The sequence below is a fragment of the Sus scrofa genome, chromosome 6 (assembly GCF_000003025.6).
Source record: "Sus scrofa isolate TJ Tabasco breed Duroc chromosome 6, Sscrofa11.1, whole genome shotgun sequence".
Taxonomy (NCBI): domain Eukaryota; kingdom Metazoa; phylum Chordata; class Mammalia; order Artiodactyla; family Suidae; genus Sus; species Sus scrofa.
The window spans coordinates 83,752,019-83,768,522 of NC_010448.4; the positions used below are offsets into that span (position 1 = coordinate 83,752,019).

Sequence of the window (16,504 nt, forward strand, 5' to 3'; positions counted from 1 at the left end):
TGTTCACCCCCTCTTCGGTGAGTTTTAGGGGTCCCCTCCTTCCACCTCAAGCCCATCAGACAGATTCAGGAGCATCACTTCAACACAAATAAAAACTGATGCTTGGGAACCTCAGTGCCTGTTCCCTGTGGCCGCCACCACAGAGCCAGATGGGGTAATTATTGCTGCGACTGAGGCGTTGTTAACAAGCATCCCTGGCATTTCGGCAGCCCAACTCTCTGGAGTTCAAAGTATTTTCCTGTAACGACTTCTTACTTCCTCATCTCCAGCTACCAAATCTACTTGACAACTCAAGGCCCAGAGAAGTTAAGCAACTTGCCCCAGGACATCCAGCACTTTGGCTGAGAACCTCGGCAGCTGGGAATATGGCCTCCTGAACAGAACGAGGGAGTGGTGGGTGTTGCTGAGGATAAGGCGACCCCTCCTCCATCCTCTCCTCGACAGGATACCCCCTTCCTCAGGTGGATGGGAGCTGGGGGAGGGGGGAGAGCAGCAGTGGGTTCCAGGAGGTAGCCTGTGGGTGAGGGGAGCGAAAGGAGGGCAGAGTTGGGAAGGGCAGGGGATGGCAGAGTCAGCTCACGACCAGGGAGCTGAATGAATGGGCTTTGAGTCAAAGAGGTCAGGAGACAAGATCGAGACTCAAGACAGGGCAGCCAGGCCAGTGTCCCCTCCCCGAGTCGCCCCACGTGGGGACCGAAGTCTACTTACCGTCTCTGCGGGGATCCAGGGGTCTGGCCAGTCTGGAGCTCCTGCCGCTGGGCCGTGCTCCCCTGATGTGGTGGAGCTCTCAGCCGGGGCTCCTGAGGCAGGTCAGTCAGGCACCCTGTGATGGGGCGGGGCCCCTCGGGAGGCTCCTGCCAGCCCTTGGATTCCTCAGGGCCGCAGGGGTGGAGAGCTGGTTGGGCCGGTTTGGGCTCCTCACTCTCCTCCCCAGGTGCTTGCCCACGCCCCTGCAGGGTGACGGTGATGTGGTAGCGGGTCCTCCTGGCAGAGGGACGCTTGAGTAGGGTCTGGGCGGTCTCTGGCAGGGCTGGCCCCAGGCTGGCAGGCTTGCCCTTTGTCCCCTCTGCCCTGGGGAAGGATGCTGGGCGGGGCAGCGTGTCTTCCAGGTTGCTGGGTGGCTCAGGCCTCCGAGGAACCTCCGGGGCTACGTATGCAGGTTGCAGACAGGCACAGCCTGGAGACCCCTGTTCTGAATGTCCAGGAGATGGCAGAGGGCATGAGGGGCACCTGGCCCGAGCAGGCTCTGCTGAGGTCACCGCCATTGCCAGGCTCTCTGGTCCCGCAGAGGCATAGTTGGCCAGGTCAGAGGCGCTGCCCACAGCTGGCCTCTGCAGGCGCCCCAGAGGCTCGGCGGAGCCCCCTGAGCTGTGTCCTCGCTTCCAAAGCCAGGGCCGGCTCCCTGCCCAGAGGTCCCATTCTGAGCCGCTCTGGGCTTGGGCCTGTGGGAAAGCAGAGACCAGGTGACAGCACTTCTCCCCTGCTCTCTGCGCACCCCTGACCCTCCAGGCTGCCCTTCTTGGCACAGGAGAAGCTGACCAGAGCTCTGACACCAAGCAGCGCTGCCCTACAGAGAGGCTGCTGGGGCCACAAGAGCTGGACAAAGAGCGAGAGCTCTGGAAAGGCCCTTTGGCATTTAACTCACCCCTTCCCATTCTACACATGAGAAAAGTGAGGCCCAGAGAGACACTGACATGACTGAAGTCACACAGGGAGGGCTCCTGCTCTCAGGGCAACTGCTGATTTCCCAGGAGTCCGCCTGCCTCCAGCCCTTTGGTGCCAGCTGCCATGGGGATTAGGGGCTGCGTGGGCATTCCTGCCTCAAGTGCCATGGCCTCTGCCCACCCCAGGCTTCCAGAGAGCGTGCAGCCACCTCCCCAGGACCCTCCCAGCCTGAGATTCCCAAACACACCAGGAGGAGTTACCTGGGTGGAGATGTCCTTAGGACAAGACGGAGCCAGGGAAGAGGGTTCCCCGAAAGATCAGGGACAACCCTGACCTCTGTCTGCCGCCTTCCCCTGGGGCCCAGCCTAGCTGTGAGGGGAGGGAAGAGGGCTCAGGACCCCAGATCCTTATGGACGCTCTCCCCTAAAATACCACTTTTTGGAGATGGGCTTGTGTCCTTGGCAACAGAGGAGCCAAGTCTAGGGTTAAATTGCTCCTAGCAAGGGCCCTTGACCCCAAATGCCTCAATTTACTCATCTGTGAAGTAAATGCAGCCTCTTACTCCCCAGTGGCCGAACATCTCAAGAAACAGGAGGGGAGTTCCCATTGCGGCTCGGTGGTAATGAACCCAACTAGTAACCATGAGGATGAGGGTTTGATCCTTGGCCTCATTCAGTGGGTTAGGGACCCAATGGTGTGGCCGTGGCATAGGCTGGCCTCTGCAGCTCTGATTCAACCCCTAGGCTGGGAACTTACATATGCCGCAGGTGTGGCCTTCAAAAAAAAAAAGAAGAAGAAGAAGAAAGAAGGTTGGGTGATTAATGTGGGTGCTGGAATAAGGCCACCTGGGCTTGATCCTCAGCTCTGTTACTTCCTAGCTGCAATAACTTCTTGTGTCTTAGTTTTCCCATATGTAGAATGGGCGTGATAAGTGCTGGGAGTGCTGTGAAGACTGTATGAGATGATCCACGCAGAATGCCCGGCGGATAATGAGTACTCATTGATACTCCAGCATTATCGATGGCATTCAGGACCACGGACACATAGCTGCCTGAGGCACCTCCAGAGGACCCTCTGCTCCTCCACAGTGTAGGGTGGGGGCCTGTCTCTGTCCCATCCATGGCTCAGGTCCCCACTGCAGAGGACAAAACTGTGACCGGAAGGTGAAACCACTGGCCCAGTGTCCCCCTGGGGGCCATGCAGGAAGTGGAGAAAGGGGGTCAAAAATAGGGGAGGTCAGGCTAAAGGTGGAAGTGCGGAAAAAGGGGTCCTGAGAACAGGTCCTGCCCCTACACGCCTCCCCCAGGGGCCCTGGAATTAGGAAGCTGTTTCCTGAGCATCTAGGCCCTATGCTGGATGTTCTACATGTGTTACCTCATTTTGCACAACAATCATTATTGTACCCATTTTGCAGATGGGGAAGCTGAGCTTCAGAGGCAGGGAGAGATCTACGTGACCCTTGGGGCAGAGGAAGGACAAGAGAGCTCCAGTTGCCTGACTTGCCAGTCAGGGTTCCCAGGGCCAGCCCAGCTCCTCCCAGAGCTTCTGCTCCCCTCCCCTCCCTCACCCTCAGAGTCTCTCCTACCTCAAGGCTGACATTGCTGGCACTGCCCTGGCTCTGGGCCAGGTCAGGGCAGCTCCGGCCACCCCAGGGCCTGGGAAAGAAGCACAGGGAAGGAAGTGAAGTAGCCTCCTCCCTCCCACCCCCTGCTGGCCCTCCTCCCTCTTCTGTCAGGCATGATGAGCTCCTGAAACCTTGACGGTGAGGGGGGTGTCTAAGCAGCAGCCTCCTCTCTGCTCCTTCCCGCAGCTGTCCACTCCACCCCCAGAGACAGAGAGAGACGGAGATGGGCTTCATTCCAAAATGGGAACTTGGCTGTGTCAAGGCCAGAATACAGAGAAAGGACAGTACCTTAATAATTCAAAAGCTCGCCATTTGCTGAGGCCCTCCCTATGCCAGGCTTTGCACTAGGTATTATGCCTACATAATCTCCTTTACACCACACGATAACCCTAAAAGGTGGATATCAGTGTCCCCATATTTCAGATAAGGAAACTGAGGTCCAGAGTGGTAAAGGGACTTGCCTGTAGTCACTCTTGAGGTAAAGCAAGCCTTGGAGTTAAGACACTAGGATGGTCCCACTCTAAGGCAGACTGGACATCGCCACCCTGATGGGGGCAAGATGGGGAGTCCCTGGCTGTGCTCTCTGCACTCTGCCCCCCACTCCAGGCAATCAGCAGGGATTGGGTGATTGTGCCATTCCCATGGCCAGGGAAAACCAAGTCCAAGTGCTTGAGCGTGCGCGCGCGCGCGCGCACACACACACACACACACACACACACACACACACACACACACACACACACGGAATGTATCGTGCTGGCCCAGGAACAGGCCCAGCCCCTCCCCTGCCCTCCCCACCCCTGACTCACCCGCACCCCAACCCCGCCTCCTCTCAAATGTGGAAAGGGAGGAGCAGTGCCATCCAGGCCTATAGGGCAGGTTCCTGCTAGACAGGGTAAAGGGAGGGGGTGTGTCTACCAGGCAGGGCACTGGCAGGGTGTGGGCACCCGTGGGTACCCAGGACTTCAGGCGCAGCGTGGCTGGGCCTCCCTTCTCTCTTTGGTGCGGAGGAGCAGTACAAACCCCTTCCCTCACTCTGGTCCCAAGACGCCTCTGCCCCTCCCAGGGCAAGCTGGAGACAGCTATGTCACGATAAGATCAGAACAAATTGCACAGTAACTATGCAGACACACAAACACCCCGTGCCAGAAAGCACACCCTACATTCTTTGCAGATACAGGGCCTGTGAGCAACCGGGGTGCTCTTTGCTCTGTCCCTCCCAGCCATTCAGCGTGGCCATCCTGGGAGCCTTTTCCCTTCTTCTCAGTGAACCAGGAGAGATGAAGCAGTTTGTTCAAGGTCACATGGCCAGTGGCCCTTAGGGTGAAGACAGAGCTCTGGCCCCAGGCAACAGACTGGACTGTGCTTCCAGAAGTGGCCTCTGGAGTCAGACTCCTTAAGCTTATGTGCCCCAACTCCACCACTTCCCAGCTGTGTGACTGGGGGGGGGGTGACTTCACCTCTCTGAAGCTCCATTTCCGGATCTGAATCACACGCAGTACCTGCCTCCTACAGCTGCCGTGAGGATTAAATGAGATAATCCAGGTAAGGCACGGAGCAAGTGGCAAATAAAAGTTTATTGCTGTTACAATCTGGGATGACAGGGAAAAAGGTCTTCATGGCATCTAAGGGTTTAAGCATTGCAGGGCAGTTTAAGCCAATGCAGGAATCTGTCATACTCATGAGACAAAGGGACATGAAGAGCAGAGCTAAACCGGCCTGCGAAGTGAGAATCAAAGTCCACAGGGGCAGGAGGAGCTACCATATTTGCCTTTCAACTATCTCTGCCAGACTCTGAAATTGCAAACCTTTTTTTTTTTTAAGTTTAAAAAAAACACAGCAACTTTATAAAGTCCACACATCCAAAATCGTGGCACACTGACAGGTATATTCTATGCTCCCAGACACTCAGACACACTTAATTTGAACCTCCACTACACTCTAAGACACACACCCACACCTATGGGCCCAGGGGCGCCCCGCGCGGCCCTCCTCCAAACCTCTCACCTATCCTGGGATGTGGCCTTCTCCGGGGTCCTCTTCCCCTTGCGATCCCTCCGGACGCCTAGCACAGGCAGTCGGCGAGCCAGGCGGGCCCCCAGGCCCCAGCGCCGCTCTGCCATGGCAAAGGCGAAGTCCAGGGAAAAGGCAAGGGAGTCAGGGCACCTGACCGCTCTGCAACCGCGGGGGATACCCGGATCCCGCTCATTTGCAGAGAAACGCCTCCTCTGGCCCGCCCCCCCTCGAGCAAACAGTGCCCCGCCCGTCGTCCATACCAGAGACGGGGAACCGGTCCAGATGCTGCCCACGCCCAGGGCAGGGGGTGCGCTCTGCAGGGATCATCCTTCCCCATCCCCGTTCCCCCCCCCCCACGCATCCCCCTGCCCCCCTGTCCCGCTCTCTGTGGTCCTGCTCTTGGCTCTGTCCATGATACTTCTTTAGGCCTCCAGAGGCGCCAGGGGCCCACAGGGTTGCTGGCAGCCCCCAAGTGGGCCTGCACGAGGTGGGTCGGAAAAGAGAAGCCTGGGGCTAGTGGGAGCCTGAAGGCTGGATGGAGCAAAGGGCCTTTTTCCCAACCCCCATCCCTGGGGAAGGAGGGCGAGGCCAGGGGCGGGACTGAGCATAATCTCCTAGAGGCGGGGGCCTAGCCCGAGTGGTGGGCATGTTGGGCGGGGCCAAAAGGGTGACTGAGTGGGTTTGGAGCCTGGACCTTGATAACTGGGGAGGCCCGAAGCCGACCCTGCCCTTGCCTTGCATGTTGGACCCCTATTATGAGTGCGCTCTCTCTGCGTCACTGAGACCCTACGACACAGCGGGAATCTCGCCCCGTACCCTGGTGGGAAAGTCAATCTGAAATCCACAGGGGTGTGAACGGCGCCCCCTGCTGGAAGTTGGCCAGCTATTATTTAATAACAGCTAAGGTTGTGGTTAGAGCCTGGACCTCCGGCCGCCCTGGGCAGTACCCTTTCCCACCTGATGCTCTCTAACTCTCGAGCGGTGTGTGTGTGGCACACCTTGCACATCTGAGGGGATCATCTGGGACTGCAGAGAGAAAGATCATCAGGAGGGTCCCAGTTCCCCAGGCTCTGCCAGTTCTTTCCTGCCTGTAGTCCTTGTAGAACTTCTACCCCTTCCCTAAGCATGGTACCCCTTTAGCCCTTGGTCCTCTAATGATGACAGGTCCTGACACACAGGGAGACATCATGCCTCTGGCTCATAAGACTGACATCCTTGTGTCCCTGCCCCTCCCAAAGGGGGCTCAGACCCTTGCAGGTACAGAGGAATGAGCATGTGCCACCTGACCCTGGCTGGGAGTACCAGCTGAGTGGGCACAGTGGCCTCTAGGAACTGTGAGACCCAAAGGTGATCCATCTGCATCTGGGCGGGTGCTGGAGCATCTATTCAGAAAAGAGGGCAATGAGTCCCGTGCTCGGCAGCACAGCCTGCATCGGTGAGCTGAGGAGGAGGACCTGGTCCTAGATAGTTCCAAACAGAGAGAGGAACCCAAACCCAGCCAGAGGTAGATGGCTGCAGGCACCCACCCCACGTGGTGTGCAGCACAGTCTCTTCCTGCCTGTGTCCCCTGACCTGCTCCCAGGTGCAGTGTGAAGTCTGGCAAATAGACGGTGACCTTTCCCCCCACTGTGGAAGCTCAGGAGGCCTCAGCTCATCAGAGCAATATCCTTTAATTGCTCAGCCCCTGCCCCCTCCCCAGGGCAGTCCTGGCACCACTGCTCAGGCTGGCTGCCCTTGCTTTCCCCGTGATGCCAAGGACACCTTGTCCTTGTTCACGTCCCAGCCCATCTGCCTCTCTGATGGTGCTGCCGCAAGATCTAGCGCCCCCTGGTGCCATCGGGCAAGGCAAGCGAGAGATGCCAGGGGCAGGTGGGTGTGAGAGAGGCCGCAGGGTTGTGGGGCGTGCAGCCGATGGTGCAGCTTCAGGTGAATGTGCTGCGTGAAGCGACTTGGGCAGACATTGCACTGGAAGGGCCGGGCCCCGGAGTGCAGGCGCAAGTGGGTCTTGAGGTTGCTGGAGCTGCTGAAGCGCTTGTGGCACATCTGATGGGAATGAGCACTGGCGTCAGCTCTGCCCACCTGGGTGACTCAGGATCTCTGTTCTCCCTCCCCATCTTGGAAACACCCCCCGACACCACCTCCTTGTAATGCAGGCCTGGAAGATTTTCCCCTGTGATTTCTCCCTGGGACCCACTGTGTCTGGCACATTGGAGCCAGGCAGACAGGTTAGGATCCTGGTTCATTTACTCCCTGCATGACCCTGTACAGGTGACTTCCCCTCTCTGAGCCTTGCTCTTCTTACTGGGGACATGGATCTAAGCTCATAGGTATGGTGGACTGAATGAGATAATCACATAGAACCCTTATGCTTGGAGCTGCAGCTTCAGTAGGCATGATTAACATTTGGGAGCTGCCACATGCCAGGAACTGTTTCGGGCAGTCTTCTCCAGGACCCTGGAGAAGCAGGACAAAGTGCTTCCTAAGTACTACTCCTGTAATACCGTGAGAAAGCAGAGGCTCAGAGGAGTGAGGCCACCAGCCAAAGCTCACACAGCAAGTTGGAGGCAGAGCTAGGATTTGAACCCAGGTGGCCTAGACTGTAACAACTATGCTGCTTTTGTTTCTGCTTCTGTAAAGCAGAGAAAGAGTCCCTGCCCTTCCGACCTCCCAAGGGATATGGTGAGGATCAAAACGGGAGAGAGCTAACGTTGAACCAATGTTATAAGTAGCGTTTGGATACTTGGCACACATTACAGCATTAACTCCTCCAACCATGCTGGGAAGTAGGTAGTGGGGATCCTCTCCCCAGGACCCCCAACCTCATCATTCTCCCCCCCCCCCGCAGACTTACAGCTCTATTCTCCCCTCCAGGCCCAGGGAGTGACCTCCAATATCACATCCTGGCCCATCCCCTCCATCTCCCTCTTCTTCCCCACCCTTGCCTCCTGTCTTGTTCCACTTGCTCCGGCTGATTGGGGAATGGAGGCTACAGGTGCCTGGGACACCTCACCAGCCTGCAGAGGTACAGGGGAGGGGGGAGGAAGCTCTCACCCGGCACTCGTGAGGCCGCTCCCCCGTATGCACCAGGTGGTGCTTCTGCAGGTGGGCGAACTGGGTGAAGCTCTTCTGGCACAGGGCACACTGGAACGGGCGCTCCCCGCTGTGCACACGCAGATGGACCTGAGCCAGGTGTGGAGAAATGATGCCAACTGCCCAAAGTCCCCCAGCAGGGCCAGGGGTCCTCTTCAAATCTCTACCCCCATCCCACAGAACTCCTTTTTGAAATCAAGTCCCCTCAACACCCCCCCCCACTCTGTATCAACTTCCCAAAGGCCAGTTCCCCAGGATCTCCTCACTCTCCCTGCTGCCCTGCAGGAGAGGGGAGGCAGTAGTCAGCAGCAGGTCAGATAAGAGGTGCCCCATATATCTTGCACAGTGCTTCTCAACTGGGGTCCACAGACCAGCGTCACGGTCATCACCTGGAGCATGTTATGAATGCAGATTCTCGGGGCCCAGCCCAGCAGAATTAAAATCTCTGGGGCTGGGGACTAGGAATCTGCACGTTTTCTGGGTCTCCAGGTGGTTCACGGCTCATTAATAACTCATGCTCTAAAGGAACCAGAAGGGCTGGTCTCCAATAACCCTAACTTTTCCCAACTTCAGCAGGTGCCAGCTTGCGCCTAGCTTCCCGTCTGCTGATACACAGCGATGCGTCCATGGTCGCCCCCTGCTGGAAAATGCCTATAATAATGTCGATAGCACGGTGCTGATGCGTAGGATCCCACTTGAAAAAGGCTGGTTGTCAGAGTTGTGGTCTAGACTCACTACCATCCGCCAGTTCCCCAACCTGACCTTCCAAAACAACAAAAACCAAAACAAGACAACAAACAAAAACAAAAACAAGAGGAGGCTTAACTGGAAACAGAGAGGAATGCTGTTCAAGACAGGGTTTGCACTATATGTTGAAAGACTGATATCAAGACCAAAAAAAAAAAGAGTTCCCATTGTGGCTCAGCAGACACAAATCTGACTAGCATCCATGAGGATGTAGGTTCGATCCCTGGCCTTGCTCAGTGGAATAAGATTCCGGTCTTGCTGTGAGCTGCAGTGTAGGTCACAGATGCGGCACGGATACAGCAATGCTGTGGGTGTGGTATAGGCCAGCAGCTACAGCTCCGATTCGACCCCTAGCCTGGGAACTTCCATATGTGGCAGGTGTGGCCCTAAAAAGACAAAATGAAAAAAAAAAAAGAAAGAAAGAAAAGCCTAACTGCACCATTAAATCAAAGTAGCCTTGACTAAACCCTCCCTCAGTTTCCCCACTTTTAACTTCAATGAGTCGATCTCATAGACAGCCTTTAGTGTGGAGCAGCCTCCTCTCTATGGATGTGAAACTGAGGGGCCAAATGAACCAGAGGAGGTCACAGGCCCTAGAGGTTGCCCAGGAGTTCCTTCTGGCTGAAGTACTTGATTCTAGAAGCAAGGTGGCAAGGGGGGTCATTGAAGGATGCCAAAGAGAGCAGCGGAACCTGGAGGCAGATACCTTGAGGTTGGAGAGCTGCCCGAAGCTCTTGCTGCACACGTTACACTCATATAGGATCTTGCCGTTCTCTTTCTTCAGTGGGTAAGGCAGTGCGGCAGAGCTGGCCTGGGAGCCCGGCGGGGCCCGCTTTGCTGGAACCGCCCTGCTAGCACGCTCCAGCCCTGTGGAGTAGGTCCTGGAGGCTGCAGGGCCTAGATTCCGGGACGGGGAGGGTTGGGTTTGGCCAGAGGCTTGAGAGGTCCCTGCGTAGGGGGGCAGGGTCTCCCCCTGGGTGCTGAGCTGTCTGGGCTCATTGACATTCATCAGCAAGTTGGGCACAGCCATGGTGGCATAGGTGGTGTCTTGGGGCAGCATGAAGAGAGGGGGACACTGCACAGAAGGTAGTCCCCCACAAGTGACCAGGTAAGGTGGGGGCAGGAGAATCGGGTAGGCAGGGTAGAACGGGCGGAGGTGGGATGGGAGCTCTTTGGAGATGGGAGTGGGCGGTGGGCAGGAGCAGAAAGCCAGAGGGCTGGGGTTCTTTTTATTCTGCCAGGGGTTTAGGGAAGAACTGTTGTGAGAAGAGAAGGATGGGCAGGGGGTCCCCTCGCCAGCTTTTTCCAACTGGCTTCCCATCTTGTCCTTATTCAGAAGGTCCTTGGCTCGGAGTTTCTCATCATTGGAGGAGCTGGCAGATGGCCTTAGTGGCTGGTGCCCTGAGCAGAAAAGGGAAGATGGTCAGGGCTGCACAGCCTGGGGCAGAGTTCCGCTCCGCATCTAACCTGCCTGGCTCGGAGCCGGGAGAGTACTAGCCTGCTGGGCTCCTCCCCTCTCCAGGCTTTCCTGGTCTACGATTTCCCTAGCCAGCAAAAGAGACTACACTCGTGCAGCGTATAACAGTTCCAGGGGGAGAAAACAGTTCAGGATCCTATTCGACATCCAGATGGAGAAGTCAAGTGGGCAACTGAACTGGTTTGGAGTTAAAAGGAGCGATCTGAGCTGGAGACATAAATTTGGGTATCTTGGGCCCGGATGAGATCCTATAAAGGGCAACGCTAGATCTGCTGTGCCAAAGTGGTAGCCACTAGACACACGTGACTACATTTAAGGTAATTAAAATAAGTACAATAAAAAATTCAGTTCCCGTCGTGGCTCAGTGGTTAATGAATCTGACTTGGAACCATGAGGTTGCGGGTTCGATCCCTGGCCTTGCTCAGTGAGTTAAGGATCTGGCGTTGCCATGAGCTGTGGTGTAGGTCACAGATGCAGCTCGGATCCTTTGTTGCTGTTGCTGTGGCTGTGGTGTAGGCCAGTGGCTACGGCGCCGATTTAACCCCTAGCCTGGGAACCTCCATATGCCACAGGAGCGGTCCAAAAAATGGCAAAAAGACAAAAAAAAAAAAGTTCCTGGAGTTCCCGTTGTGGCATAGAGGGTTAAGGCCCCACGTTGTCTCTTTGAGGTTACGCAGTGGGTTAAGGATGCAGTGTTGCCGCCAGTGGCGGCACTTGTCACAGATGTGGCTCAGATCAGGCATTGCTGTGGCTGTGATGCAGGCTGCAGCTGCAGCTCCAATTTGACTCCTGGCCCGGGAAATTCCATATGCTTTGAGTATGGCTATAAAACAAAAACATTTCATTTCCTCCCTTTCACTAGGCTCAGCAGGAGCCCCCACTGTGGCTCAGTGAGTTAGGAGGCCAACTAGTATCCATGCATAAGGATGGGGGTTCAATCCCTGGCCTCTCTCAGTGTGGGGTCACACCATTGCTGTGAGCTGTGGTGTGGGTTGCAGACACGGCTCGGGCCCAGAGTTGCTGTGGCTGTGGTGTAGCCAGCAGCTCCAGCTCCAAAGCAACCCCTACCCCAAGAACTTCCATATGCTGCAGGTGTGGCCCTTAAGAGAAAAAAAAAAAAAAAAAAACAGGCTCAGCAGGCATGGTATTAGACAGCAACACACGTATAAAACATTTCCCTTATGGCAGGAATTCTATCAAAACACTACACTAGGTAACAGGAGAGGAGGCAGCGGGGGAAACTAGGAGAGGGGAGTGGGCAAGAGAGGAGGGAGAGGGGTTAGGACAGAGAAGGTGACTCTGGATAGGAAGACTTAGAAGGTAAGTAGAGAAGAGCCAGCAGGAGAGGCTCAAGTGCAACCGCCAGGGGGATAGGAGTTAAACTAAGAGTGATGTCGAGTGAAATACTAGAAATGTTAAATACGAAGAAGTAGATTTGCTTGGATTCTCATTTATTCACTCAACCCACTTTACTCAGCTGTTTTACTCTGTGCTGGGAAAAGAAAGGACACAGCAGCATGGTCCCTGCCCTCCAGGTCAAGTTGAGAAAGACAATGGTGCACTGCACGCAGGAGATGTAGAACGTAGGTGGGGTAAGATCGGACTTTTCTGTACGATCCCACAAAGAAGAAGACACTGGCCTCAGTGATGTGCCCAAGGTCATAGAGCTGGAAGAGCAGAACCAGGACTCCACCCAACTCCCTGACTCCCAGTCAGGGCTCCTGTCTTACAATATAGACCCTTTGGCTCAAATGTTCTAGGCAGACACAGTGCCAAGCTCACCCCCATGACTTTGACTACACCTGCCCCAGATCCCATACCCACACTTGAGAAAACCACTGCCCGCCTCCTCTGCTCAAGTATCACCACCAGAAAGCCCCTCCGACCCCCAGGCCAGCGCTCCAGGCCAGAATGTGGAAGTAAACTGTGTCGAGGCTCTGTTCTCAGCAGCGACACTGGGTCCCCTCTGTCTCTCATCCTCCGACCTGACAGTGCCCCCCCACCTCCAGCCTCCACCAAGGCGTGGCCGGTGCCCTGGGCTTACTTGGGCTCAAGGCATCCTCTCTGAGACCCCTCAGGGCTGTGCCCGAGGGTGCCGACTGCAGGGCACACAGGTACAGGTCCAAGCCCTGGGGACAGGCCAGCAGGGCAGACCCAGCCGGTGCCAGAGGCAAGGGACATAGCCAGCTGGCACAGGACAGGCCGTGGGCATCCGCTGTGTCTGGAAGTGGTCTGTAGGCTGGGAAGACCTGGAGGGCAGGGGGAAGCGGCTTGCAGGCTGGTGGGGACCGGAAGTCCCCTGGGATGGTCCCACCCCTAGTTTGGTTTCCAAAGGGGAGAATCTAAGGACCGCCCCCAATGCACACACACCCCCTACCACGTCTCTCATTCAAACGGCTTCCCTTTCCCTCATCCGTTTCCTTCCCAAGGGACTTACACGTCCACTCCCAGGATGGCCCTCCCCCTGCCCCTAGAGCCCTCGCCTAGCCCCGTTCTTCCTCCCACCCATCCTTCCTGACCCCCCTCATCCCACCGCGTCTCAACCCTCTACTAAGTTTTGAATGGAGCCAAGGTGAACGAACTTAAGAGAAAACCCTCATCAAAGACTGTATACCCCACGGGCTGGCCCTGAGCTTCCTCCCTCCTAGGCCCAGGCCACGGTCATACAGTCAGCTCCCTGCCTGGCCCTGGCCCTTCTCATGCCCATAGGAGAGTCTGGCCCCTGGGACATGGGAGACGGTTTCGGGCACTCAAAGGGCACATCCCCACGATGTGGCTGGGTAGGGGTGGATGTTCAGGACCAGGGGCATCTAGGTCCCTTCGTATTTTCCCCCACTTCTTCCTAACACCCCCTCCTTCCACAAGGAGCCTGGCCTCAGAGGCAGGGCTGGGACCTCACCTTACCTGGTCACCTTGGCACAGCAGGAAGTCCACATCGGGGGACAGGGAGCCTCCTGTGCTCCCCGCGGGCTTGGTCTTGCGACAACAACCCAACTCTGGAGCCGGTCCTCCTTCATGTTCCGGCTGCCTGCAGGGAAGACAAATCAGTCACAGGTAAGCAGTGAAATCGCTCCAAACAGGAGCCCGGCTCTGAGGGCTAGCTCCCCCACAAAACCATTGTATGACCTTGAGCCAGTCATCCCCCTCTTGGCCTCAGTTTCCCTATCTGCAAAATGGGAGAGTTGGACTGGCTGTTGTGAAAGGACCCTCTCAGTGCTGTGTTCAGAAGCCAGGGGTGCTTCTTATGCTCCCGACAGGCGTAAGAGGAGGGAGACTAACCAATCAGATGTGAGGAACAGAGCTGGCCTGACGCCCACCCTACCTTCCTTGGGTTGGGTGGGGGGATACTCATGACTTCACGACTCCACCAACCACAGGCTCCCCACAGAGGGGCGCCCCTGCATCCTAGCTCATCCACACAGCTTTTCTGGACAGCCACCTGGACTTCCCAGGCTCAGCTTCCTCAGCTGGCCTGGTCTGAAAGGGGGTGCCCAGAGTTCCTGGTCCTGACTGGCCTGACAGGAATCTGCCCTGTGTCAGCTGCCTGTCTGCTCGGTTGGCACCCCGCTTCTCTGCCACTGTCACTGTAGGCCGCACAGCACAGGGACCACCTAGCTCAGCAAATGCCCCACAGCCCTTCCCCTCCGCAGCCACCCTTCCCCCCTTAACCTCAAGGGCCCCTTGGAGCCTGGCAGCCTCAGCCCATCAAAGCCCGGTCCTCTCCCCTTTCCTGACTCCTCCCAAGCTGGCCCCAGGTCCCAAAACGCCCCAGGAGGAGGGGTGGCCTGGGCAAGGCTCTTCACCTGGCTCCGCAGAAGCCCCTCTGGCTGGGGAAGGAAGCAGGTGGGCAGGCAGCTGCCAGCCTCTGCCTGTGGCAGAGGCCCCCGTGGGTGTGAGAGATGACAGGAAGGCGCTACATTTGAAGTTGCCACAAATAGGAAGAGGGGGGCAGGCAGGGGGCCCCACGGGGCCTGACAAGGGTGGGCCACCCACCAGCCTTCACCTGCCTGAGGCAGCTCTGCAGGCGTTTTGGACCACAGTGAACTGGGGCTACTGGAATTTCAGCTGTGGAGGCGGCATGGGGCGGGGGTGTTAGCACGGGTTCCCTGAGAACCCAGATGTCTGAGCAGGAGAGGGACAGAACGGGGCTCAAAGGCTGGAGCTAGGATGTTTCTGGGGCTGGGGGCCCACCCGAGACAGGGGTGGGCAGTGATGATGGCAGGGAAGACAACGGTGGTGACAAGAGGGACAGGAATGGGCAGAGACAAGAGCAGGCAATACAGGGGGATACAGGGTAAGGCAGTGGAGAGAGAGCAGGAGTCCGAAACCACAGAGCACAGGCCCAGGAGGCGGTGTATGTGTCATCCTCCTCCTGGTCCCAGCTCTGGCTTCTCTATCCCAGGATCCCTTCTCTAATTCAGATAGAACGCAGAGGCCCCCACTGGACGAGAGATGATTCAAGGATATAGAAAAATGCTTGTAAGGCATGACTAGTTACCGAAAGGGAGGCTCCTTAGGCCAGAAACGGCTTTTTTTTTTTTTTTTTTTTTTTTAGGGCTGCACCTGCGGGATATGGAAGTTCCCAGGCTAGGGGTCGAATCACAGCTGCAGTTGCCGGCCTACAGCAACACAGGATCCAAGCCGCATCTTTGACTTACATCACAGCTCAGGGCAATTCCAGATCCTTAACCCACTGAGTGAGGCCAGGAATTGAACCCACATCCTCATGGATACTAGTCTGGTTCATTACCACTGAGTCACAACGGGAACTCCCAGAAACAGTTTTTTAGGCTGAGCAATTTTATGATTCCTGTGAGCAGGCTTCGCCCCTGGCCTCACTCAAATTCCGCCCAATGGCTGTGTCCGCAGTGTCTGCCCAGGTTGACAGCCCCATCCAGGATCAGACTCCACTGGCCATGGCACTCAGGTGGCCTGGAATCCACAAGGACATCTCCTCTGTGGGCGAGGGCATGTTGCCCTGCCAGCTCAGCCCCTGTTGTGTACCCACTTCGACTGTGGCCTCCATCACTTCCTACCATCATTTGCCCATGTAACTGAGCCCTCTGTGTCTGTATCTCCAGGGCAAGGACAACTCTCTACTTATTCTTGTTTCCCATGTAGACATTTGTTAGGTTTTTTTGGATGCCCAACATCTGGAACTTTCTCCCACAAGAATCGGGAGGGAGGCCAAAGGCATATCCCACTATAGAAGCCAAAATGGACACATGCTTAATTCCGAACTCCTTGCTGCAATACGAGATGGAGCCACATAACAAGGACCAGGCAGATCAAATGTGCTCATCCAGACCGTGACCAGAAGCCAGCAGCGGAGTTCTTGTTGTGGCTCAGTGGTTAATGAACCCAACTAGCATCCATGAGGATGCAGGTTCGATCCCTGGCCTCACTCACTGGGTTAAGGATCAGTATTGCTGTGAGCTGTGGTGTGTGTAGGTCACCGATGTGGCTCAGATACAGCATTGCTGTGGCTATGGCGTAGGCCAGCTCTGATTTGACCCCTAGCCTGGAACTTCCATCTGTGGTGGGTGTGGCCATAAAAAGACAACAACAACAAAATAGCCAGTGGCCCTGATGGCAAGTCAATGGAACCCACTCTGTAAATGGTGCTGCATCAGCTTCCGGGATAGCGGAGGAAAGAAAGTAAGCCCTTTCTCCGGGCTGGTGCTGGGGAGTGTGGTCCTGGCTCTCCCAGCCTCTCTTGATCCCGCTGTTCTCAGACCTGGTTCTGTAGCCTTCCCAAACTTTCTCCAAGCTTCCCCAACACTTTTTCATTGAATTCCTTCTCTCTTCGAATCCTCCTGAAATGGTTTCTACAGCTTAAAATCAAGAATCCTGCATTAAACATGCCCAGAATAGAAAATGAAGCA

General features: G+C 56.3%; 2 protein-coding genes across 2 annotated transcripts in view; both read right to left on the minus strand.

Moving 5' to 3' along the window:
- The window catches only part of CRYBG2 (crystallin beta-gamma domain containing 2), a 30,498-nt gene extending 25,055 nt beyond the window's left edge, over nt 1-5,443 (minus strand). Inside the window, 3 exon segments of the mRNA XM_021095628.1 lie at nt 709-1,442; nt 3,251-3,320; nt 5,297-5,443. Coding sequence (XP_020951287.1) covers nt 709-1,442; nt 3,251-3,320; nt 5,297-5,412 — 920 coding nt within the window. The 5' untranslated portion in view covers nt 5,413-5,443.
- ZNF683 (zinc finger protein 683) lies at nt 4,847-13,887 on the minus strand. The gene is given in 7 exon segments (XM_021095629.1): nt 4,847-7,051; nt 7,054-7,348; nt 8,357-8,485; nt 9,849-10,543; nt 12,664-12,868; nt 13,524-13,647; nt 13,746-13,887. Coding segments are annotated over 7 exon segments (1,539 nt in total). The 5' UTR covers nt 13,760-13,887; the 3' UTR covers nt 4,847-6,974.